Below are 26,261 nucleotides of genomic sequence, written 5' to 3'. Positions count from 1 at the left end.
TACACTAAATCCCACTATTCGTTGGTAAAAGAGGAGCCCAAGAGTTGGCGGTGGGTGGTGATGACTAGTCTTACACTGGTAAATTAGGTACGGCCAGCGCAGATAGCCCTCGTGTAGCTTTGCGCGAAATTAAAAAAAAACAAACAAACTTTAAAAAAAATGGTTACCGTAGCTACGGAGGCATAGAGAACGTAGGCAGTTTGATTTACGTATTTTATACAAAAAAATATTATATAGAAATATAAACAGCGATACGTTTACAAACTTTGTCAACTTTTCCATCTCTTCTTAGTTGTGTATTCATTGCGCCATATTTAACAACGACACATAAACTTTTTGAATATAGAACACTGCATCAGTATGTAACACCGAGAGATTACTTTCTCTTTTTGTCAAATCGTTCTAACTGTTTGTGATTCAAATTTCTCTTTTAAAAGCCCGGCATGGCCTAGTGGTTAGGGCGCTTGACTCGCAATGTGAGGGTCGCGGGTTCGAATCCACGTCACACCAAACATGCTCGCCCTTTCAGCCGTGGGGGCGTTATAATGTGACGGTCAATCCCACTATTCGTTGGTAAGAGAGTAGCCTAAGAGTTGGCGGTGGATGGTGATGACTAGCTGCCTTCCCTCTAGTCTTACACTGGTAAATTAGGGACGGCTAGCGCAGATAGCCCTCGTGTAGCTTTGCGCGAAATTCAAAACAAACTCTTTTAAATCTCATAAAAATATCAGCATTTTTTAAATACTGTGTACCCCACAGGACTTATTCAAAGACAATGTAGTTATATAAAAAAAATTAAGATATGTAATATATAAACAATAGAAAGGATAGTATGCCATCAGGAAATGTAACTTCTAACCATTCATAAGCCGTTCGGTATCAGGAGCCGCAAACAGCGCTAAGAACGCAGACTCATACACAAAATAGAATTAACAGTTTGTTTGTTTATCCCTAATTTAGCTGTGTAAGATTAGAGGGAAGGCAGCTAGTCATCATCACCCACCGCAAACTCTTGGGCTACTCTTTTACCAAAGAATAGTGGGATTGACCATCACATTATAACGCCTCCACGGCTGAAAGGGCGAGCATGTTTGGTGGGATGGGGATTCGAACCCGCGACTCACAGATTGCAAGTCGTGCTCACTGACCACCTGGCCATGCTGGGCCAGAATGAACAGAAACATTGTAATATTTACAGAAAACTAAATTCAGTCTTGGAGTTTCTTAAACACGACACCAGATGTAAACAGTACAAATAGAGGTATTAGACATTCTTACTTTGGTGCATCAGTTATAAGTACGAATTTATGACAGTCTAAGTTAAATTGCTAAATATAATTTCAGAAGTAAACCAAATGTGTCCTAGTTTCGTACTTACCAGCTGATTTTCAAAACATGTCACGCACAAGCCACCGTAATGACTACAACGACTATGTATTAAAACACCATAGGAATGAACACTTCGGTTCAATATTTCCTAAAGTGCACTATATGTACAGCATTTTGTAAGAGCTTATATATTTAGACATTACAGGCTCTGACACGCAACGGAAAAAGACAGACCTAAGCGCACATGCCATGAATAAAAGTATTGAAAAATAACAGCAATAAATGGATTGACGTCGTTAAATTTATTATTTTGCTTTTATACACTTTGTTAATATTAGTTTCTGAAAAAAACAGTCACACGATGCGCATACTAAGAAGCGTATACACTTATGTTTTTCAAACATTGCATATGGTCAAAAGATGGAAATTTTTATCTTTCACAAAAAGATAACAATTCTGTAAACGTAAAAGTGTAAATGTAATAAAATCTATCTATATTGATATATATGTGCTTAAAATAAAGTTTAAGGATAACAATTCTGTAAACGTAAAAGTGTAAATGTAATAAAATCTATCTATCTATATTGATATATATATATACTTAAAATAAAGTTTAATACATACAAGATCCAGATGGATTCCAATAAATGAGTTAACAACGTATTTAAATTCCACATTCACTATTTAATACGCAATTTTACATTTACTGTTATATAGAAAGTAATATTAAGCAGTTAATCAAAATGGCTTTGAATTGTCTGGCACATATATATAACACAAATAAAAATACAGATCTGAATACACTAAATATACTGGGTATTTTACAGTCCTGATAACATCTGTTTTGTAAATTATCTTTGACAAAATATAAATTTTGAGAATGGTTTTACAGGACACAATGTGTCTTAAAACATTTAACAGTAGGTTCTTTGAAATATAACATAAGGAAATCTATATGCTGCAAAATGTTCCAAAACTAAAGAAAAATGTATTATCGATACAAGGAAATTAAAGTAGGCAACTTAGTATTGTGTGGTAAAGAAAACACGAATTAGCCATGTCCTGTATTCTTATTCACATTTAGCTATTTATACAATTATATATCAAACTAGTTTTTAGCTAAATAAGATAATCTGAATAATCGTGAAAGAAATGAAGATTTGCCTATCAGTATACCTTGACATCTGATATATGTTCAACCGTAGAATCGTGTATACATATATATATTTCATTCATTAACCCTTCGTATATTTAAAATAAAAAGAAATGGCTTTACATTTGCGAGGCAATTTCTTTGTTTTATCAACATTTGAATTCACAACTTATGATTACAATAAACAATTTTTAAATATAACATTAATCAGAGAGTGAAACCACTTTACATTCAAGATGTAGCTCTGAAAGGATCAAAATAACAGAAAACGTGTAAATAAAAGATGTGGTACAAAATCATTATACGTATCTCACTCTCCTGTGAGGAAATTATGAAGTTAAGAAAAGTATTGAATTTGCATTTTATATTTATAGCAAAGCTACTGAGGCTAACAGCCGCCATCCCTAATTTTGAACTATTAATCAGATGGAAGGCAGCCATTAAGCAGCAATCTACCAGCCACGATAAGGGAATGATTGTCACTCTTACAACACACTCACAGCTTCAAGTGCAAGGAATATTTCGTAGCCTCGCAAGGATTCGAACCTGGTTCATCAACTCAGAAATTCAGAGTTATACCATAGGGCCAACCCGCACTCCTTAAGAAGAGAGAGATAGAGTCCGCGTTGTGATAGATACAAAATTAGATTGTAGGACAAGTTTCATCATCTTTAACAGTAATAAAGGGAAATAAATATATGATTAACAATAAAACAATCCACAAAGAGATTCATTTTTCATGGTAATTATAATTACGTTTATTAGGACTGTTAAGTGTGAAGTATAAAAAGGACATCAAAATAGGACCATCAAGTCGTAATTAAATGAAAACAAAGTTTTATCACGGTTAAAACATATTTGTTATCTAAATCTGTAATTCTATACTTGTTTAAAGACAGGAATTATCTGAATGACATTTTTATGCTAATTAGAGCTAAAAGTTACAAAAAATTTATATAATTAAGAGTTCAATACAGGTAGTAATATAAATGAGAGAATCAGTCACGTGACCATAGAATCATTTCTTCTTTATAACATATATTTTAAAGATAAGTATAACATTTTTTATACATAAGGATATTTGATATTTGAACATTAATTGCATCTTATGCAACACATGGCCATGTTAGGGACCGTCAAGTATATAGCTATCCCTAATTTAAAATTGCTGACTAGCGAGGGGGCAACCATTTAGTGATCCGTCGTCAACACGGCTACTCTTAGCCGAATAACACGATTGACTGTCACACATACACAGCGGAAAGTGCGGAGCGTGTTTAGCAGTATATCTTGGCTCGACCTTTGGCCTTTCAAATCTACAGCTCTTTATGCTAACCACTAGGTTTCACATCCAGCTTTGTACATTTAAAAGTTTCTAAACTACCTTAAACATACACCATTTTCTAGCCTTATTCTTGAATTACACCAATCCATCTTACTGAGAAAACTATTTCATATAAGATATTCTGTGAACTTATATTGGATTAACAGATGATTTGCAAAATTACTAAAAAAAAACAGTTACGAGATTTATTGGAGAAACCAAATTAACTTTACAGAAAATGGATAACTTGTACAGGTTCCTAAATTCAGCACAACAATTTGCTGAAGTTTTACTTTATATTAGGTATCAAAATCACAGGTAACCAGTACAATTGCAAATAAAAATTTACCCTATTTTTGGACCTACTGTAGTTTCAAAGGATGTATAAGCCTATCTCGTATGGCTTACTGAAATACAAAATACCAACCAGCAAAATAATCGAAATTTTCTTACATATTATGTATTTTCCTATTTTGAATCGAATTATGAAATTTAGCTCTTAATCTTCTAGTCTTTTGTACAAACTCATTTTCAGAATGATTGTGTAACGCTATCTTTCATGGAGGATTATCTACAGTGTTAGTAAATAAACAACCTCAACAATAGTTATTTCCCTTTCAGATACTATTCACTACATCTGTTTTCTACGCTGTATGCTATGGTTTGGTTTTTCTCCTTAAACTAAACTGAGCTTCTACCTCAATGTTTTATATCACGCTATGTAGCAATTTCTTGTTTAAAAAATAATTTGTAAACTTAGTCCCCCTCCACAGATAACCAAATATCACATGGTTATCTTAACAGTTAAACAACATTTGGCTTGCTTTTTGGCTATCAATAATATCCTTTCAGGCATCGTGTTAACTTTGAAAATACACTAATACCTTCTTCTTCTGAAATTCACACCATTTCTTAATCTTGTAAACAACTAGCTTCAACTTTTTGTACACAGACTCGCGAAGAGCTTAAAATATATATCGATAATAAATTATGTATTCTAGCTAGGTTTATTAAATTCGTCATCATATTCATAGAAACCATAAAATAAGTTCAATGTTCCTTCATTTCTTCACCAAATAATAAATACTGTAATTTAACTCATACCTACGTTGTTATTGAGGCTTTATTACGCACCAAAAGGAGTAACAACTCTCGATATAATTTCAGTCATTTGTCTTCATAAAATTGCAACTATACTACTCTACCAATCATCCATCTGAATAATATCGTACTGTTTTGTATGTTTTCTTCCTTTGTTTTACATAATTTAAGACGAAACTTATTCTAACCTCCGCTTTGTATCACAGCAAACTCTATAGACGGTATCCACCTTGATATGAGCTTCTTGTCCAATTTATGCTTCTAGGTGTATTAGAGTAAACTGGCAAAATATCAGTCGCTTTCATTCAGCTGTTGTATTTCAACTAAATATTTTATGACTGTACATACTTTACGTTTTTCAAATAATTTCCTTACATAACACTATTCAAAGATTTAATATCACTATTCCGTGGAATGGTGTCATCCAATCAAGTAAACTCTACCAAACAACCTCTTCAATGTCTCTCCGAGATCAAGCAGTCCTTTTTTTGGTATATAATGATGAAGAAAAGTTTTTCTTATTGGTGCAATTTGGTGGAACTAGGGCAGCTTTTCTGTTTCTGTACAATACGTTTTCCTATAATCAAATGAATTTCATTAAAACAAATACATGAGCGTTTTCGTTATTTCCACAATAAAAGACTACAATAAATTCATACTCTTGGGTGTTCTTTAGCCAACTTGTTACGTAATCTATAGGATTTTTTAATTAACAAACCAGGTCATTGATGCATGAGAAGCTCCAAGTAAATTGGTAAAATAATCATACAGAAAGTGATGGCAAAACTGAAGGTTCCAATAACACTTGGTAGCTTTTTCTACTCTCGTGTAGAAACCATACTTTAGTGATCTTGTAAATTTGATGAAGTAAATAAATCACATTTTACACCCCAACCTTCACTTATGACAAAGTAACTTCTACTGCACATTCACTGTTTTTAAGGTAAATTTTTACTTGAGCTCAGTGAGAACATTTTTAAATATTTCTATACAGCATAAGACAAGCAAAATCATAAAATGATTTTATGAAATAATAATACCATGTTTTCATATCTCTGATTTCGTTTACACCTCTAGGTATTTTTCGTTTTCATATAGCTTTTTTATCTTTTCCTGAATCTGTTAACATTTTATTCCCACTGATTATAATCTGGACAACAAAAAATTTGCTACTGCAGAAAACTCATAAGATTCGGGGTAACTTGGTAGTGCTTATTTCAAAAATGTATTCAGAATTTGTCCATCACCTCTATATTTTGAGTTATTGTAATATCTCAATATTTTATCAGCACTAATCATGCAATGAATCAGTACAATAGGTTTATGCTGTGAAATTAAATTCATTTGGACAGTTTAATTGATTGCATTGCATTGGTGTAATATTACAAATATATTGTTCATATATATTATTTGTTCTCGGTATAATTGTAGCGAATTGCACCACTTTTGCTTCATTCCCGTGCCCGAAATCTCACGTGCCCAGTTTGATAAAATATTCAAGAAGTCCCTCGGCTGAGCATAAATGGGGCGGAGTCAGACACCTCTCTCTCAGTTACCTCTCGCTCACTCAGTTGGTCACTTCGCCTTGTTCCTTGCACATTCAAAACAAAGTCCGGTCTTCTTTCTCGTATTATACCCATGATATAATCAAATTCTGCAATTTTTTAAGTCTTTTAAACTCTAATTCTTTGAACATAAATTTTACTTTTTTAGAAAATCATTTGAAATGCTGGCTGCCTCCAGTTCAAATAAAGTCCGGAAGTGCAGAAATCATCCAAACAGCTTTTGCTACATTTGTGGAAAATAAATTACAATTTCACTAAGGAAAAACATCACACACGAGGTAAAGGTAGATTACTACCACTGTTTTGGGTGAAAAATTAGTGACCAAGAAAAACATTGAGCTGCACATGTGTGTTGTACAGTTTGCACAAATATACAGTGAGCCAAATATAATCTAACTGACTGTTATTTTTCCATGAGTAATGTTTCTGAATATTCAGGCAAACTAAACAATACATTAAATACCCAGATATTGCAACTGAAATGGACCAGTACCTCATTGGTGATGGTCTTCCAATGCCACATCCAGAAGAGTAATCCTACGAAGAAGACAATGAATCATCTTCATCCTCTTCATCTAGTAATTCTATCTCTCAACATAAACTGCCTCATCTGATCACACAAGAAGAGTCAATGATCTGATTCATAACTTGTCTCTATCAAAGCAGCAAGGGGAACATCTTGGCTCTCGTTTACAGTAATGCAATTTATCATCTCAGGAACAAGAGATTTAATTTACCAAAGTCGCCATCAAAGTCTTGTTTCTCACTACAGCATGCAAGATACTTTGTGTTTTTGTACAAATGTTGATGCACGAATAGAAGAATTAGGTACTGAACATCATTCTCAAGAATGGAGACTTTTTATCGACTCATCTAAAGTTAATCTGAAAGCTGTACTTTTGCACAGTAGGAACAATATGCCATTGATTCTTGTTGCTCATGCTGTGAACATGAAAGAAACCTATCAAAACATGCAGATTAAATATGCTTAAATGCAATTTCCAATGAATAAATAAAGTTCCCAAAAAAGTTATTTTCACGATATATAAGAATATTTTGAATAAATCTATCATAACACAAAACTAGAGTTGGTCAATAATTTTCAACATGACTTTTAGAATCAGTATCGTCAAATTACTCGGAAACACTTGCATTTTTTCTAATAGCAGAGAAAAAATAATTTATTATTTTCCTGGCTTCCTAAGTTTTAAAGTTACTTGAAAAGATTTTTCGTTGTACAAAACTTGAAGATGGCTTTGATATAAGGAAACATCTGTTAGCTGAGTTCTTGTACAGACGGAACGTTATATTTTAAGATCTGTGCAAGAACTCAGCTAACAGATGTTTCCGTATATCAAAGCCATCTTCAAGTTATAAAGTTACTTTCGCTGAATTGCTCCAGTAAATTTTGTAAAATTTCAAAACTTCTTTCAAATTTTATAGAACTCTTTTTACAAAGCCATTGTCTATAAAATTCTGATATTTATTGTGTCTAATATTATTTTATTATTCATGCCAGATATGAGAATTCTTACTTAGAACCCAGCTGAAGCTATTTTCTCCTCTCTATCACCTTTGCCATAGTTATGTTATATATAACTTATCATCCAGTTTATATATGATCATATTATAACAAAGACCAATGCAGATGCTCACATTTCAAAAGCTAAATGACTTCAGGTCACAATCTTATAACACTGGTTGAAAATGGTTTTGTAAAACCTCCCTATTAACAAAATTAAAGACTTAAATTATAAACAATTTATCATCTAGTAAACATACTATCATGCTATAACAACAATTATTGAAATGCCCATATTTCAAGAACGAAATGACTCGTTGTCAATATATACTGCTAACCATACTCTGAAAAACTCTGTGACGACACTGTAATTTACAGTAATGATAAACTAAACTCTCTATCATAGATCTTTATTCTGAAATATTTTCAAAATATTAATACATGTTTCTGTAATTATTTACAAATTATGGTCAACTTTGAACATTGCTAACGTTTTCCTACAGCATTTTCTCGTACATTTGAAGGCTTAAAAATTGCCTGCTTGATAGATAATTCATTGAGTTGGTCTCAATAGGTTGTCTAATGTGATAGTTATGTATGAAGATAGAAACTTTGAAAACTCTGGTTTGCTCTTTATGTTAATAGGATTTGCCTTGTAAAGTAAATAAAGTTAGTGTGCTTCAGGAGTGTCATGTAATTCTAAGTAAAAATAGTCCATATGGATATTGTACGGTTAGTTTCATCTCCTTCTCAAATGAAATCAAAGCTTTGTCATGGAAATCAAACAATGGTTGAAAACATCACACGCATTTGAGAAGGTAGTCATAATAGCTTTCAAGAGGTGCTGTTATTAAGCGATAGCACAGCAGGGAGCCTAGCAATTGAGGAAAATGACACTCCCTTACGAAATCTGAGTTGAACCAACATATTCACAAATGCTAATGGGACATTTCTTTCGACCTAGAATACGTACACATACTATTGTATTTGATTGTTTTATAGAATCTTTCTAAGAAAGACTTGGCCGTGACCAATCAGATTTCAACATTTAACTCTAAGTGTTGTGTGTAATTCTGACCTATCAGGGGGGTTGAGTTGAAAAAATATTATCAACCGTGACATTTCCTATAAATGTTAAAATTTTTATCAGTTTACTTATCTACATTTTTGAGCTGACCTGCTGAGTAGCCGTAACTATCTTGAGATCGCAAAAGACAAGTTTATTTTGGTAAACAGAGACTATGATGATTTTATCAATCTTTCCATCATGCCAGCAGTGGATGAGACGATGATGATCAAGGAAGTCATCTTAGCTCTGGAACCAGTGAGAAATCCATCATCTATTGTACCAAGTAATCTCATAAAACATTACTCTCTGTCGTCTGAAGAAAATAATTCATCGTCACCAGCTACATCATTAGACAGCAAGGTACTGCGAAATCTATCCTCAGCTCAGCATCTTCTTTCAACATCATCCTTCAAGAGAAGGAAGCAGAAGAAAGCACACTGTACCCTATCATAAAATGATGAGGCACAGTAGCATTACACAAAGGAGAAAAAGTGACGCACTTTCAATGGTAGCACGAGTATAATCTAGTGATTATGATACTGTGCTTTGTGGGTCCAATAACCCATATATGGCCATCTGAATATATATAAAATATTAGATTTATTGTGCATAAGTAAGTATCGTTTTTTAAAAGCTAAATGAAAACTTTCTATTTAAAGAGTGCTTAATTTCATTGCGAAACGTAAAATAAAAAAAATAAAATAAATAAAATAAAACGTAAAAATAAACGTATATTTGTAGGACTTTAAGAGTCTACTCCGTAACTAAAAGTTTAAAAACATCGTGTGTTTTAAACAAAAAGGTATATATATAAAAGGCTCTACCTACATAAATTGTAGGTGTAAAAAGAAGGAATCTTAATATATATATATATATTCTGTAAATTTCAAAAGTTAGATTTTTTCATTTAGTATATTTTGTAGAAGTTAAACGTATCTGTGTAATCTGTAAAACTTTAAAATATATATCTAAAGCTAAAAACTAAATTATGAATTCTAAACATGTAATAACAAGTAAGAACTTAAATATATACGGGAAGTATAAGGGCTAAAAGTATGGTTACAAAGATATGTGCATAACGTGCAGAAGTTAGAAAATGTGACTAAAGGTATGTAATGCCGATTTGTAAGAGATAATACATATACATCTTATATGTGTGTGTATATATTCTAATAATTAACATATCATGAAAGGGAGAAAAAGGTTACTAAAATATAGTACACTGTTGAAACAAAGAGACTGATTAACAAAGTATGCATGTGACTTGAAAATTGAGTATCATGGTTGAATGCTCATATAACTTCTACAAGTTAAACAGAGTGTTTAAACAATATATATAAAAAGTATTAATAAGTGTATTCCATAAAAGTTTAAAGTTTCTAGCTCTAACTGTCTCACACATTTGAATGCTGAACCTAACATTTTTATGGACTAGTTTATGCTTTTTTGGACTAGTTCACTTCACTGTGCCCGTCTCGTTTACCAAAAATAGCCCACTCAAATCCAATGAGATGGTCTCAGCAGACTGTCTGATGTGATGGTTATATCAAAAGATAGAGAAGTCGAATACTCTGGCTTCCTTTTCTTAGTACCGCGGCTTGGCCCTCTGGGAAATATCAGTGGAGCTTAGAGCTGTAATATAGCAATAAGTAAAGCTAGTTTATCACATGTTTCAGTATTTGTCATGAAATGTTACCTCATAAATATGCAGAAGAAAGCCTAAAACCAAGAAGCAAGTTTTTATCTGTCATAGGCGTTTTTTTATGGGTTTTTTTCATATGCCATGTTTAAGTTATGGGGAAAAATATGTATTCCTGTTTTTGTTGCTAAAAACACATTAATGTCCAGTGTATATGTGGTCGGGTCTTAATTAATTCATATACTGCATACATGTAGTTCCAAACCTCCAGTTTTGAAGTTTTGATAACTTGCCCGTTGGATCTAGCTTTACCTGTAAACAACACAGCAAAAGTATATTTACAGAGTCATACAATATAGGACTTATTTCCTGTTAAAATATTATGGTACTGTAGCCAAACATAATCAAATGCCTGTTTTTTAAGAAATAAACGACTGCAGAACATATGATGTTAATATACTGGTAAACGTACGCAAACACCAAGTTAACATGCGAAACTCTTAAAGATTTATGCTATCTCCAAGTTATTTTCCAGCATAAAATACAACTTTATAAGACAACATGTTCAAATACGTATATTTCAAGCATAAAACCACTTCTGATCAACATCGTTCTAGCAACTGTTACACCTGTAATGGTAAACGTATTATGAAAATTAGAGGTAGGCCCAAGGAACGGTAAAAACGTTATTCTGTGGTATTCCCAGATAAAACGGGAGTAAGCAGGTAAATATTAAGCTTCACAAAATGGCATATTTGAAGGAGGTGTATTATTGCTAGAATAAGGTGAACGCGTAGAGCAAAATAAATACTCAAATATTTGTTTAACACAAGAAACAAATTCTTTGTTGCACACAAGTAAGATGCGTTGGTGCTTACTCCACAGCAACTGTCTTCTGAGTTCTAAGGTGACTTCTCAGGCTGCTGTAGCTAGGAGACAAGCTTCTGTCTACGAAAACATTGATCATTAGTATTACATACATCTAAGGGAAAATGAATACTAACTTATACAAACCTCTATACCACACTTTCACTATGATGGGACCCACACCTCAGGGAAGGAGTGAAACAGATGCAGTTATAAGCCTTCGTGGAATGGTCATTTCGGTATGAAACCTATTTCGCGGCAAAGGCTTATACAAGTTTATAACTATCTAAATCCTGTTCATAAAGAAATTAATTAATTGAAGAACAACTGCATGACATCATATTTATAGATACACAATTTGCAAGAAGTATCGGGACTTGAGATCACAGTTTTACAACAGTTGTTGTGAATATTCCAGAAAACTTTCTCTAAAAACTTCAGTTGTAAAAATTTGACTTAATAAGCTATACTATATACAACTCCTTTTCCAGTAAATATGTAATCATGATTCAATAATAAAAATGTACTTGAATGAGCGTATTTCGTGAATTAAATTACTTCATAGCCCGATCTTCGCAGTCCCCGTTGTCAACATAACATAAATTAAAGTAATTTATACAGTAGAGGAAAGGTGACCCAATTTCCAGAGAAGAATCCAATTATTGACGTTTGTTAACCTTCCCATTTGCTTTAGAGCTTATATTGAGGCTATGCACAGCTAGATTACAATTTTACACTAGCACGTACAGTACAAGTAATTCTGAAGCTTGCAACATATCACTGTGAAAGCAATTATTATTTTCCAACAATATATCGTTCTTTTCACAGAAACAAAAATTACTATACTACCTGAGATTATAATGATAAAGCGACTTAGAAAAATAACGATATCATGGTTTCATTATCATATCAAACTTTACAGTGACACTATTGTAGTGTTTGTGTATAGATATCACTGCAGATTCTGAAATTAAGAGTACTTTTTTAAAGAAATCAATAAATATTAGTACACAGGACTGGGCATGACCTAATGATAGTATGCCAGGCTATAGACTGAAAGATCCAAATATCAGCTGTGATATTCCACTAAACATATTGCACACTTTCAGTTGTGAGAATTTTATAAGTACTACAATCAGACCCACTGTCTGATTAAGACTAGCCATATATTTTATGACGGATACTACTAATATGATATTCGTGGGTGTAATGATTTCCTGTGTGTAAGAGCAATAACTTCTCTAATAAGAGATTTAGCTGAAAGTGCATCGCAAAGTTTGATTTTTGTATTTCAACCCTAATTGAATTAATACAAGCAAAAAGACTGAACAGTAAAGTTTTCTGATAAACAAAAATACCCTATTAAACCAAGAGACAAACTCAGCAGGTGGACATGTGTACAAGTCAACGAGCACTTGTACTTCTTTCTCTTTCCAGTACTGGGAAAGTTCTGAGCTCAAACTGAGAGAGTTCATCACTACGTGTTACTTTGGATACGGTTATATTTCCCAGAGTGTATTATCGCCTGTTCGCCTGATATCGTATTTGAATGCTGGACAAGTATGCGACCCAGCTTAACATACAGATAAAATAAAGTATACAAAGAAATATTAGAAAAAAATGTCATTAACACTGATTTAAAAACATGTATAACATAAAAATTAGTCTCCTAAAAATTTAATGTGTATAAGTATACATACAAAACAGACTAACGAATGAATGTGCCCCAAAGGTGAATACTAGCTACAAGTAAAATAGCTCTTCAATTTTTAAATAATACACTTTAAATGTTACAAGAAAATACCCCTTTTAAAAACATTTAAACAAAATTACTATGGCATTATTCTGATCTTGCTGAAGCTGATTTTCCAACCTGTGATGATGGCACTGAAGCCAATGTTGATGCTTTGGCTAGTTTAAAGGATGACTAAAACCTGTTTCCAAATAGATCAAAAATGCAGTCAGTGATGTAGGGTTGAAAGTTTTAATCTAAATAGTTGTAAATTGTAGCTGATTTTAAAATAATAACAAATTAAGTATAATTACTGTAAACATACATAAACATATGTATTACTACCTCAGAAAATTCCTTCCAAGAACTTGTGAATGTCTTTATCCAAAAGGTTTCTTATGGGACCTACGCTCAATAAACATATTGCTATACTCCCTGCTGGGTCAATTCCTAGCCTAAAAAGCTCCTGCAAGTTAGCATAGCTATCTCTCAGTGTCTGGTTGTAATATAGTCCGGATTCAATGGGAATTAGCGGTGCTGTCACTGTGCTAGTATGTTGTCCTTACATCAGTAACTAATATCTAGCCGGCATCTTCTAAGTACCAGCCACCTTTACTGACTAAAACACAGTTGATGGTCTACGTTTAATGTCGTACATACGTGAATTTATTCGTTACATTGTCAGTAAAATTATTGATAAACTTTCTTCTTCATACATCTTTGAAAAAATGCCTCTGAAACTGTGAAAGAGCAAGATTTTAGGTGTCTTCCCTGGTGAGTCAACAGTTGTCTTAAATTCTTGGTTTGGTACCGCAGTGGGCGCAGTGCAGATAGAAGATTGAGTTGGTTACATTGCGCTTAAGTACAAATATTTCACCAGGACATGGGGTCATGAATTTGTAATTATTGTAGAATGTTTTATTTCAAGTCAGATACAATATAATAAAGGTTGCATTAGAATAATCCCAATAATTGATTTGAATTCAGACTATGCTGTTATTATATATGCACATGTGTTATTCTTCAACGCTACATGTGTGTGTGTGTGTGTGTGTCAAAGTAAACTAGTTTATGCAAGATCAGTTGTTCAAAAATGTCGAGTTTCATTTACCTCATATCCAACTACACTCGCTGTTCGTTGAGTTTCATTCAGTATACATGCAAAACGAGCTTCACTCACCATACATTAATCTCAGCTTGCTGTACGTCAAAACAAGCACACGCCGCACGGACAGATAGAGAGTGTACCATACACTCGCTGTATCCCATAGCAAGTAGGCATACTTCGATCGAATTGTTGGCGTTCTTAATAACTTAATTATTTAAATCAAGTCTTTATATGGATAATAAAGTCTGGGCCCAGAAAAAAACTGAAATTAAAAGTACAGTGGCTACCAAATGTATTCATTCAAAGTACAGTGCCTACCAAATGTATTCATTCAAAGTACAGTGCCTACCAAATGTATTCACCTCCCCTGCAAAGTTTCCACATTTTGTTGCTGTCTGAGCTTGCAATCATGAAACTTTCAAATGAGACTGTATATTTAGAATCTACACAATCGACTCCAAACTGGGAAGCTAAAAAACGCTGATATTATGTAAGTAAGTTAGATTCTCAAAGAAAATTAGAATATTCTCAATTTCAAAAATATTCAACCCCTTTGCTACGGCAACCCTAAATGAGTTCATGTGCAAAAGATTAGTTTCAAAGGTCACAAAGTTAGTGTAATGGTATCTGTTTGTGTGTAATAAAAATGGTTTAACTTGACTTCAGAGTAAAAGCAAGTGTTCAAGCCACAACTCACATAGTGATACGACCAACCAGGAAGGCCAAGGAGCTTTCCAAACAAGTCAGGGATAAAGTGGTAGAGAAGCACAAATCAGGAGAAGGTTACAAGAAAATTTCAAAGTCGCTGATTATCCCTTTGAGTACGGTGAATTCCATCATTAAGAAGTGGAATGTGCTTCATACCACCAAGTCGCTACTCATATCAGGCCGCTTTTCCAAACTAAACAGCTGAGCAATCAGAAAACTAGCTAGAGATGACACTATGAACTCGACAGTAACTTTGAAAGATTTTAAAAGTTCCATGTCTGAGATGGGGGGCAGTGTTCATACATCGACAATATCCCGGTCCCTAAACAAAGCTGGCCTGTATGAGCGAGTGGCAAGAAAGAAACCATTACTGAAAAAGAATCATCTTTAATCGTATGCAGTTTGCGACAAAGCATGTAAATTATACTGGAGACATGTGGCAGAAGGTTTGGTGGTCAAACGAGACAAAATTTAGCTTTTTGATCTAAATTCAAAACTTTGCATTTGGCACAAACCCAACACAGCACATCACCCAGTCAACACCATCCCAACTGTCAAGCATAGTGGTAACAGCATCATGTTATCAGCCAAAGCCACACTGGAGTGGTTTCAAAAGAAGAAAGTGAATGTCCTGGAGTGGCTCAGTCAAAGTCCTGTCTTAAATCCAATAGAAAATTTAAGGCGAGACTTGAAGATTGCAGTCCATCACCATCCCCCGCGAACTTGTCAGAATTGGAGCAATTTTACCAGGAAGAATGGGCAAAAATTACACAAAATTAGAGACCTAACCAATAACATTCACAGCAGTTGTTGCTGCCAAAGCTGCTTCCATCAAATACTGATTTAAGGAGGCTGAATACTTATGCGATCAGAAAACTTCATTTTTTATATTTTGTCTGCAGGTTTTTCTGACATTCAACCTCCTTCACACATAACAGTGTTAAGTTTGATCATTAGAGCTTTGAATAAAAACAAGTTCATTAAACAAAATTACATTATTTTTATTTCATCAAAATGTGACATTATTGGTAGGGGTGAATACTTTTGCAAGGCACTGTATAATTGAGATGTTGCTACTCTTTTTTAACAATGCCCGCAACACTGGTGGTTTAGAGCTTAGACTGCTGAGTAGACTATATATGTAATGGTGCTGAAGATAATATGAGAAGATAATACTGAGATTGCCTTTTCGTTTATATATACGCCTAAATCATATAATATTAAGATCGTTTGTACACTCATAATACGTTTGAAAACTTGTAGCTTTAGAACTGGAATACTAAACTCACGTATTTTTTCGATAAGATAAATGTGTTCCACACTAGTGGAAAAAAAACGAACTTATTAGTTCTAAGAGTATTTTCAATATCCATACACTCTGTAAATCTGATTAAAACAATAAAAAGTTATTAGTTAAAATGTATAACAGTACTTTACCCTTATTAGATAAGAAGATAAAATTTAACTGTCATAATTTAAGACTGTTGATCCAACATTTCGATGCACTGGTGTAAGAATTTTGAACATCATTCCTCCAACACCTATTTTGATCTTTTATTTTCCTATTAGTCTAAACAAAATCTTTTCTAAATCCAGTAAAGCTGGCATACAAATTAACTTATTTTTTGTCAACCTTTTAGTATACAAGGCATTTATGAAAAATAAATTATCAGAACACTGGTCAAATATATGCTTGATGATTATTCAATATATTGTGTTTGTTCAGTACTCAACTTCTAAAATCTAACTTGTAGAATATGTACAAATTTTTGTCAGTAAATATTTTATTAATAAACATGACAATGTTTTTAACATATATGCAGCTTTTATTATTTTCTGTCTAGCTTTAAACTGATATATCACATCCTAAACAACGTTTACTTCAAAAGTGCGTGAATTTAGTCCAAGAAACATATTTATTTCAAAAGCTGTCAGATTTGAGACATAAGGTTTCATTATATATAAAGCAATATTTTACGTTCTTTATGAAGCTCCTAGAGTGTGTACCACATTACATTCGTGTGTGAAATATTTACCAAAGTCTCATCAAAACAAATCATCACTGCCGTAATATAAAAATGTGTATTTCAAAAGCTGCAGACATTAAATAGTTATACACAAGTGGAAAGATTGTTTGTTTGTTTTGTAATTAAGCACAAAGCTAAACAATGGGCTATCTGTGCTCGCCCACCACGGATTCTATCTTTGTAAATCCGCAGACATACCTCTGTGCCACTGGGGGCGCGTGGAAAGAAAACGTCCACTCTTATCTTCATGTCTACGAAAAGTTCAGCGATATTAAATGTACATTCAATTATAGATAGTTGTACTTAGACATAGAGTGACTGAAATTTTACATTTCCAAACAGTTCAAAATTTCATGCTCACTGGTAACAGCTGTCAAACAATATCTGGGAAACACTGGATGCTATATTGCGTTGTCAATATAATCCCAATTATACAGCATATATGTACAATTTATATCCATAATATTCATTTTAAATAAAAACAAACAAAATAGTGGAGATTTTTGGTAAATGATTGATAAACAATTTCTGTACACTTTTGAAGCAACGAGGATATTTAACGTGTAGTGTGAAGTTCAGTATTTACATGGAAACATCCACTTAATTCCTCTACACATTTTTGTTCTTATTCCTAAAAAAATGTAAGGTCTGATGCGCTCGTATTTTTAAAAGTTACACTTGTATATATGCATACATTTATATTATAATACGTTAATTTATAGTACATATGCAAATGAAGGTCCCTTTGTAACTTTGTATCTTAGGATTCATTTACTTGATCCAAAAATGATCTGTGGTTGCTCTATATTGTAATTTTAGAGATAGTTAAAACTACTGTTTATCTGGTGATTTGGTTTTCATGTCAATGCATATATCTTTTTGTGCGGAATTCAGTTTTAACTTATATTTATAAAACAATGTTAATACTTTTAACGCTGATTTCATTCAATACATTTTATATATTTTTTTTTATTGTTACATAGCTATCATAATTGTGCTTTGTTGTTTGATAGCATATAATATAATATTTATAGATATTATAGTTATAGTGAAAACTATTTAATTATTATTCTTCACAGAACATTACCATCCCTATAAACATGAACTGATATCTTGTGTAAAAATTTCAATGTGATTGGCTGTGAAATGCCTGAAATAATCATGAATTTCACCCTTCTATAACTAGTATAGAATATTTATTTATTTTGGTATATTCATGTAATATTATTTTATAAATTTTCATGCAGTATCTATAGGTAATTATGGCATGTTCATTCACGTTATGTCTTAATGTCGTATGGATTTCTTAGAAGATAACCTATTCAAACATGTGATACAGAAACCTGTACACCTGGTCTGACATAAGATTTCCCGTAGACCATTGGTTGAAGTATGTAACCTGTAGACTTGTGGAATACCTGACTTTCTTTATTTCGATAGAGTAGTTAATTCGGTTATTTTCAGAATTTAATTTTTCGCTCCTGATCTCTCGCTCTAGATTTTTACCATGATTTAAGATCTTCGTTTTGTTGCCTTCGACCCCAGCAGTGAGATGGCGACAAAGAAAGGGAAACCTGGCCAGTTTAGGTAACATAACTCGTGCTGTCTTTGTTAATAAATAACTTTGTGTTTAAAACTACATTTATGTTTGCTTGTTTCCTTTACTGTTAGTCTTCAATTTATTAATCGCTTAGCAGCCCTGAATCTGTGTTATGAGGGAACGTTTGGTTTTTCTGCTGGTCACCAGTGTAACTGAATGCCACAGTTATCGCAAATAAAATCTTTTTTTTCTTCTATTACTATGTTTGTTTGTAATTAAGCATAAAGCCACACAATGGGCTATCTGTGCTCTGTCCACCACGGGTATCGAAACCCGGATTCTAGCGTTGTAAGTCCGCAGACATACCGCTGTGCCACTGGGGTTATTGGTATGAAAAGAAGTCAGATGATCTCAGAGATGAGAGAAAAATCCTAAACCTTTGAGAGATATTGATCTAGAAACAAAGCATGCTAAAAGTAGAAAATCAATTACGCTCCTTAGGGAAACAGTTAGAATGAAAAAGTAAAAAAAATAATCAGCAAAACCAAGGCCAATTATGCTAAGGTGGATTAAGAATAAAACAAATATTGTAGAAAATGTCCTAGATGAAAGAAATAACAGCTGCCTTGTTTTTGAAAAAAATTAATTTAGAATGAAAAACTGTCACAGACGAAAAAAAACTACTATTCTGTCTACGATGAAATATACCTAGAAAGGGGAAAAACTGTCACAAATAAGAAAAAACCCTATAATGTACCTTCGATGAAATGAATCTAGTAAAGTAAAACTTATGATGAAATAATCTCTAAAGTAACAACGACGTTTCCAATAACAGAAGATCCAAAAAAGCAAAATATTTCAAGGATGATGGGGGGAACTCATTACCTATAAGTAAGAAGCATTCACAATAAACACAAAATATATCGTTGATGGATAAAAATTGTTTTCTCACTACCTATGAAAAGATTAGAGAAACAAAAAAGAGCAAAGAACGTCTTCTTCGCTTTGCATGGAGGAAACTTTAGAATAATAAAAACACATAATGAGCAACACAAATTCTGGTGATGTTACACTTAATAACGTAAAATCAAACAGAGAAAACACAAAAGACGCTTTGACTGACATAATGACACGAATTATTCTAATTATAAGAATTTTAAGGAAAGGAAACAAAAAAATTCATTGGTGAAAACAAAAAAATCCGATGATATTAAGAACTCAAAATCTACAAAAATTTAAACAGAAAAAGGACGTTTCATATGAAAAAAAATTACTCTTTCCTTAAAAAAAAGAAAAAAGCCAAGGCATTCTGGTTAAAACAAATGCTGATTATGTTATCTATATCAAATTTTATAAATAAAAAATCATGAAAATTTCAAGGGAAAAAAGACTAAAATTAGGCAACGTACGAGAGAAAGAAAATTTTAAACAATAACCTTTAGATTCGTCATAGAGGAAAGTAAAACGGACTATGTTAGAAAATGAAAATATTTCAGAAATAAAATTCTAAAATTATTCTTTAGTGAAAAAATCGATTGCACTGATGAGTTTTGGTATTAAACGAAAGGTCTCGCTAGCAGATCCGTGCTGTCAAGATACTGTTATATTTCTTCTTATTCGAAACCCACAGTATAGGGCCAGTAAAAGAAATATTTGTAAGAAAAATATATATTATCAAAATTTATACTTCATCGTGAAGTAATCAGCACATAATCGTCTTCCAATCCTATATTAAGATATTTTGGAATTGACGCTCTTAAAATCGAATAACCTAAGTTTTCTTTTTCCTAATTTACCGATGCATCTTTCTGTGGTCGTTGTCGTTGGGTGTTTATACTTAAACAGAAGATGGGTTTAAGACAAATAGAAATGTATTTTCACAGAACTATTAAGGATTATTATTGTTGTTGTGAATGAAACTTCGTTTTTCAAACTATAAGATCAAGTATAGAGCACAACAAAAAAGTTTGAGAATGAGATTTCAGTCCAAACTCTAAACTACATCGAATAATTGTTTTATTAGGACTTCCACCTAACATCAGATTGGGCCATCTTTTGCCACATTAATAGCTTAGACTCAGCTTGACATAAATTTAACAAAATACCTAAATTTGCAATGTTTTATTGTACTTCCAGGTATGTCAGCAAAAAGTTACAATAAATTGGAATTTGACTTTGAAGTTCATCCCAAAGATGCTTAATGGAGACAGAACTGTATACAGCATAATTCAAATATTTTAATTTGCCACTCAGGAGTTTTCAATATGTACTTATCAGTACAGTTTTAAACAATATTACCAATAAAGCTCGTGACCTGAAGTCGTTTAGTTAGTATTTGTAATACAAGCAATATAAATGTGTCGCGTTACACTTATGACATTCAGTCTGTAAGATGACTTCCGCCAACCTACTGTTCCCAGAGTACATCTACCAAACACTGAGAACAACTGTTTCACATGTGCTGATTTGAAGATATAGGAACTTTTGGTTAATAATATTATTTTTTACAGTTTAGTATTTATTGTAGATTGCGAAATACCACTTACTGTCTTTTGTATGGTTAATTATCTTTTGTTAATTCTAGTATTTCTTTATACAATACCACCACACACTTGTGTGGTTTTTTAAAGCAAAGTTGACAACGAAAGGATTAATAGCAATTTATTTTACAATAATAAATAACTTTAACTGCAACATTTACTTCTTGTTTCTGTGAGTATAATGAATGTGTTTTCTGGTCAAGTTAGTGTAACTGACATCACTACAACTGACAGAATAAGTAATATTTCTGACCATGTGTAAATAATGCATTTCTAAAATGGATTGATATATATATATATATATATACTCAGTATTTTAATTACCTTCTGTTTGTCAATATGAAGTTCCAAAGCTTGACTAGTTATATTATCAACAAAAGTAGTCAAAACATATTTTCCTGGTTTTAGATCTACATCTCGAGAACTTTCATTGATCCTTTACTGTATTTCGAATTTCCTTACATTTAAAACGTTATGTACTACTGTTTCGTTTTTTCGTGTACAACCCTACCATTAACATATGAGATTTCTGGTGTGTGATGTGACATATTCTGGGTAGTCCAAAAGTAATAAGACTATAGAACGTGTTTTAAAGACGTCTACGTGAATGGAATAGATCCTTTCAAAGAAATTTATTTCATCGCGAGAATTGCTCATGGGACCATTCTTTTACTCGTTGAAAACAATATATTACATTTATCATACATCATTATTTTGGAGGCACCTCGTAGCTTATAACAAAATGTTTTTTTTTCTGCTGTATTATTTTTCTTTCTACACCATGCTTGATATAAAAAACAGCATTCTATTCAGTTATTCGGTTTGTTATTTATATTTTAAGTTAATCTTAGTAAAAAAGTGTATGTATTGTGTTAAGAAAAGAAATGCCTCCGTACTTGATATCCATGTTAACGTCACTCTTCTTCAGCAATATTTTGCAAATAGTTTATTCACATAAATCTTTACATTAGTAATACCTAAACATTTAGTTTTATATGCCTTAATAGAAAACTGTAAATATTCGAAAAGTATATTTTCCTTTTATGTTCTTATATCTCAAATTTCGTTTATATTATTATACTATATATTTTAAGAAGTTAAACAGCTCCAAAATTCAGATTTCTTTAAAAACCTTCAATATTCCATAATAACAAAAATTTGTGAGGCTTGGAGTTTCCCTACGTTTACATCCTATTATTTCTGCTTCTGTAGTCTGATATCTTTATTACTATACTCCAATACATCTTTCTGATCAATTTATTTGTTATGCACAAACCTTGCTGATATGGACAAACTTTATAGATATTATGAAAAGAACTTAATTTTAAACATAAGCGTTTTAATCACAATAAAGAAAGTGTAAAGGTTAAAAACCTCCAATTTACCATTCTCATAAGAGCAAACTTTTCCTAACGTGTACTTTATAAAAAGGTGGAACTTGGAATGAAATCACGAGTAATTTTAGACTATTACAAAATTTGCAAGCTACTTTTGATATCACTTAATCAGTCTGGATGAGAGCACTTTAAACCTTGTTGTAGATTTATATTTATGTCTACTCTTACTCTCTGAAGTATTAGGCAAAGAGATATTTATTAAGACAACTATGGTTAATAATTCAACAGCTAACTTCTATTACTTACTCATCAATCTAACGATAGAAGCCGTCTTCGTGAGAACAAAAAATGGTATTCCTGTTCCAACCACCGAATGAATGGCTTTAGTTATGTTGCATGAAAATGGACGTTAGAAAGTAACTTAATAGCTTTTCCTATTTTTTTTTCCAATTTCTTTCACTATGCAGTGTCCTAATGAAAATTAGTTTTGTATTTCTGTATTCTTTACTAGATTGAATTCAGCTGGGTTTTTGTTTTTCCTCAGAATTCATCCTCTTTTTTTTTAATTCGATTACTATACTATCGCTCAAACGTTGTAACAGGATTATTGCTAGATAAAATAATAAGACTGCAAAAACTGAGTGTGTTCGTACTTAGTATATTTTATTTTGTGGTTTCACAAAAAAAACAAAAAACTTTCATGTTCCCTTCAAATATTTAAAAATCGATGTAAAAAATAAAAACTTTTCTATCCTAGTTGTAAGCCAAAATCCCTTTATTTTTTCATCACTGCCATATTTTTCTGCATTCTTTTAAGAAGTTAAAACTTCAGAGAACAAATCAATTTTCATGTTAACTTGTTCGTTTGTTTGCGGCAAAGCTACTTAAGACTATCTGCCGCCGTCCCTAATTTTGAATTACCAACCATAGGAAAGGCGACGGCAACACCCACTGTCAACTCTTAGGCTATTCTTTACCAACGAATAATGGGAATGATCGTCACATTATAACCCCCTCACGACTGAAAAGCCGAGCACGAGTGGGGCCGGAGTTTCGATCCTGAAACCTGCAGATTGCGAATCGAACGCCCTAATCAGCAGGCCTCTCATGTTAATTTAATAAAACTTTTGGAATTGTGTGCACACACCAACGTACCTTTGGATCAAATATTTGTCAATGGAAATTTCATATAGTTTTTACTGATTAAATATTCATTCAAGTGTTGTTAATGTTACATATTATAAAAGGTTATTCATATCATTACAAAGTAGACTTGGCCTCAGTATTTGAACAAGATAAAATAATTCAACCAGTGCCAAACTGAATATATATTATACGTGCTACTGGATTTGTTTTCATCACACTTTATTAGATAACTAGCGTAAAAGCCCGTCAAAAATGACGGGAAATTACTGAAAACCAAAACTATTCCATATAAAACTGGCAATACACAAAAAGAAATATAAAATTTCCTCTCCCAGGAACATGTTACATGTTGCTCCTGAATCTACTACATATAACTGAGCAATCATGCTACATATTGATACCTTTGGATAAAAGATTATAACACGATGACCTTGTGATTGCATACACACCTGTTCTTATTCTGAGGAAAAGTCGTCCTTTTCCATACAGATAATTGATATCTTTAGTCTGTTTTAACAAAAAAAAAAAAATTCGTAATGATTCTCAAGCATATATTTGCGCTAATTTTTTATTTATTTTTCACAGAAGTTTTCTTATTCAGATCCTACCTAGTTTGACATCATAATGAAGTGGTGTCACATATAACGTCATGCCTGATCTGGTCCTAGGAACTCCCTTCTTGGCAGGCTTTTATGTAGCATAAAAAGTGCCAACGTTTAGGAGCCACTTACGCCCGAGTTAGCGATTAAATTCAATTACAATATGAACGGGCAAACAAAATGGGGGAAATATTATAGAAGAAAAAGTGAAATTGGACTCGTGTACCTCAAGAAATTCGGAGAATTCGAGTGTGACCGACCGATCGACACTTGGCTTTTATATATATTGGTGGCTAAAAAGTTTTAGGATTTGCTATAATTTTTTTACTTATAATACTCTTAAGGAAATACAATCTCGCCGTGTTCTATTTTAGCAAGAAAATTTTGAAAAACATGGGACTTCGAAATTACCATGTATCGATGCTTGACACACTGACGTATCTCTTTATAAATTCAAAGATCTTTTTTATTACTAACTAGCATCACCACAACGCACCTGTCATCATTTCAAAGTGTCCTTTAAAATAAAGCTCAACTTGTTGCAATTTGCATATTTATACATTATCTGTTAGTTGTTATAAACAGTTAAACATCATTTGACCTTAACTTTTGACATATTAGCCACATATATCAATGGTATCTACACAGTACATTACGAATTTGAGATTTAAGTAACCTGTGAAAAAAAAACAAAAAAAACGTTCACACAACGTTGACAATACTGAAAAATTTAATAGAGAAAAATTGTAACAAAAACCATTAAAATTTACTTTTTATACTTATTTCTTGTAATATTTTTGTTTTATTTAAGAGTATCATACTGTCCAGAAGTGATCAAAACAAAAAAAAACTTCCAAATATTTGCCTAGTTAAACTTCAAATTTTTGTAAAATATTTCATTATTATGTGACTTTGAACAAACAGTTCCATCTTTATTGAGATCAGCTACTCTTGGCCACGAGATTGATATATCCAAATTTAGAGTGAGTACTGCTTGAAAGCTAACTGTTACACATCAGTTTTACTTGAAAATAAAAATTTCTAATCAAAAGTAAACTGTAGACATCAAAATTTAAAAAAATAAAATAACTTTTAATAATGTAATTTTTTTAAAACCAATTGATTACAAATATGCAATTTCATAAAAGATCTTCACAAGCTTGTTTGTCATGATTAGTGATATTCAAGACTTATATTTATGTTAACTTTTCCATTTCCTTTTAATTTATTCCTTTTGTACATGTTCCAAGTACATTTAATACTGGTGGTTTACCAAATTAGTTTTACTCTACATTTTTATCGAAACTTTTTCTGTAATTTTCTGTTTGAAGAGTACAATCAATGTGAAAACGTTTCTCTTAGCATCCCAGCTTTGTAGGTTGTGGATGCTACAATTAAAATTTGTAGGTTAATCCATTTCTTTAAAGTAGTTTGTGCATGTAGATTTTCACAATTCAAATTAGTGTTCCAATTTAAGTGGGAATACATTAAATACTGTGGTTAAGGTAAAAGATCTTAGCGTTGTGATTGAAAAAATCACTTAAGTCATCTAAACAGTGCACTGTTTCTAGTAATAGGGCTAATAGGATTTCGGGTAGCATCTGTAGAATACTGAATACAAGACAAGGGATGTTATTGTTTCACTGTATAGATCACTTGTAAGACCTCATTTAGAATACTGTAAAGTTTTTTTTGGTGTACAAAACTTGAAGATAGCTTTTATATGTGGAAACATCTGTTCTAATAAGCGATTTTGTAACTTGTTTTCAATTTTCTTAAGAAATAAGAGTGTGAAAGAAAAGAATTTACCATATCGCTCCTGTAAAACAAAAGTTCTACCACCAAAATGTGAATCAGTGATTGGCCAGCATTTACTAGTCAACCCGACTTGTGCTGACAACTACACAGATAGCAGGTTTAAAATTATTGCAAATAGTCTGTCAACCTTTCATCTC

General features: G+C 32.3%; 1 protein-coding gene across 1 annotated transcript in view; it reads left to right on the top strand.

The window, feature by feature from the left end:
- The window catches only part of LOC111086543 (G/T mismatch-specific thymine DNA glycosylase-like), a 32,632-nt gene extending 21,846 nt beyond the window's left edge, over positions 1 to 10,786 (top strand). The window contains exons 8-9 of the mRNA XM_022389742.1: positions 10,621 to 10,624; positions 10,740 to 10,786. Of these exons, the coding sequence (XP_022245450.1) occupies positions 10,621 to 10,624; positions 10,740 to 10,786 (51 nt within the window). The remainder of the gene's footprint in view (positions 1 to 10,620; positions 10,625 to 10,739) is intronic.
- The last annotated feature ends 15,475 nt before the right edge of the window (positions 10,787 to 26,261 follow it).

This window comes from Limulus polyphemus, unplaced genomic scaffold (genome assembly GCF_000517525.1).
Source record: "Limulus polyphemus unplaced genomic scaffold, Limulus_polyphemus-2.1.2 Scaffold1176, whole genome shotgun sequence".
Taxonomy (NCBI): domain Eukaryota; kingdom Metazoa; phylum Arthropoda; class Merostomata; order Xiphosura; family Limulidae; genus Limulus; species Limulus polyphemus.
This window is presented reverse-complemented; position numbering and strand designations above follow the sequence as displayed.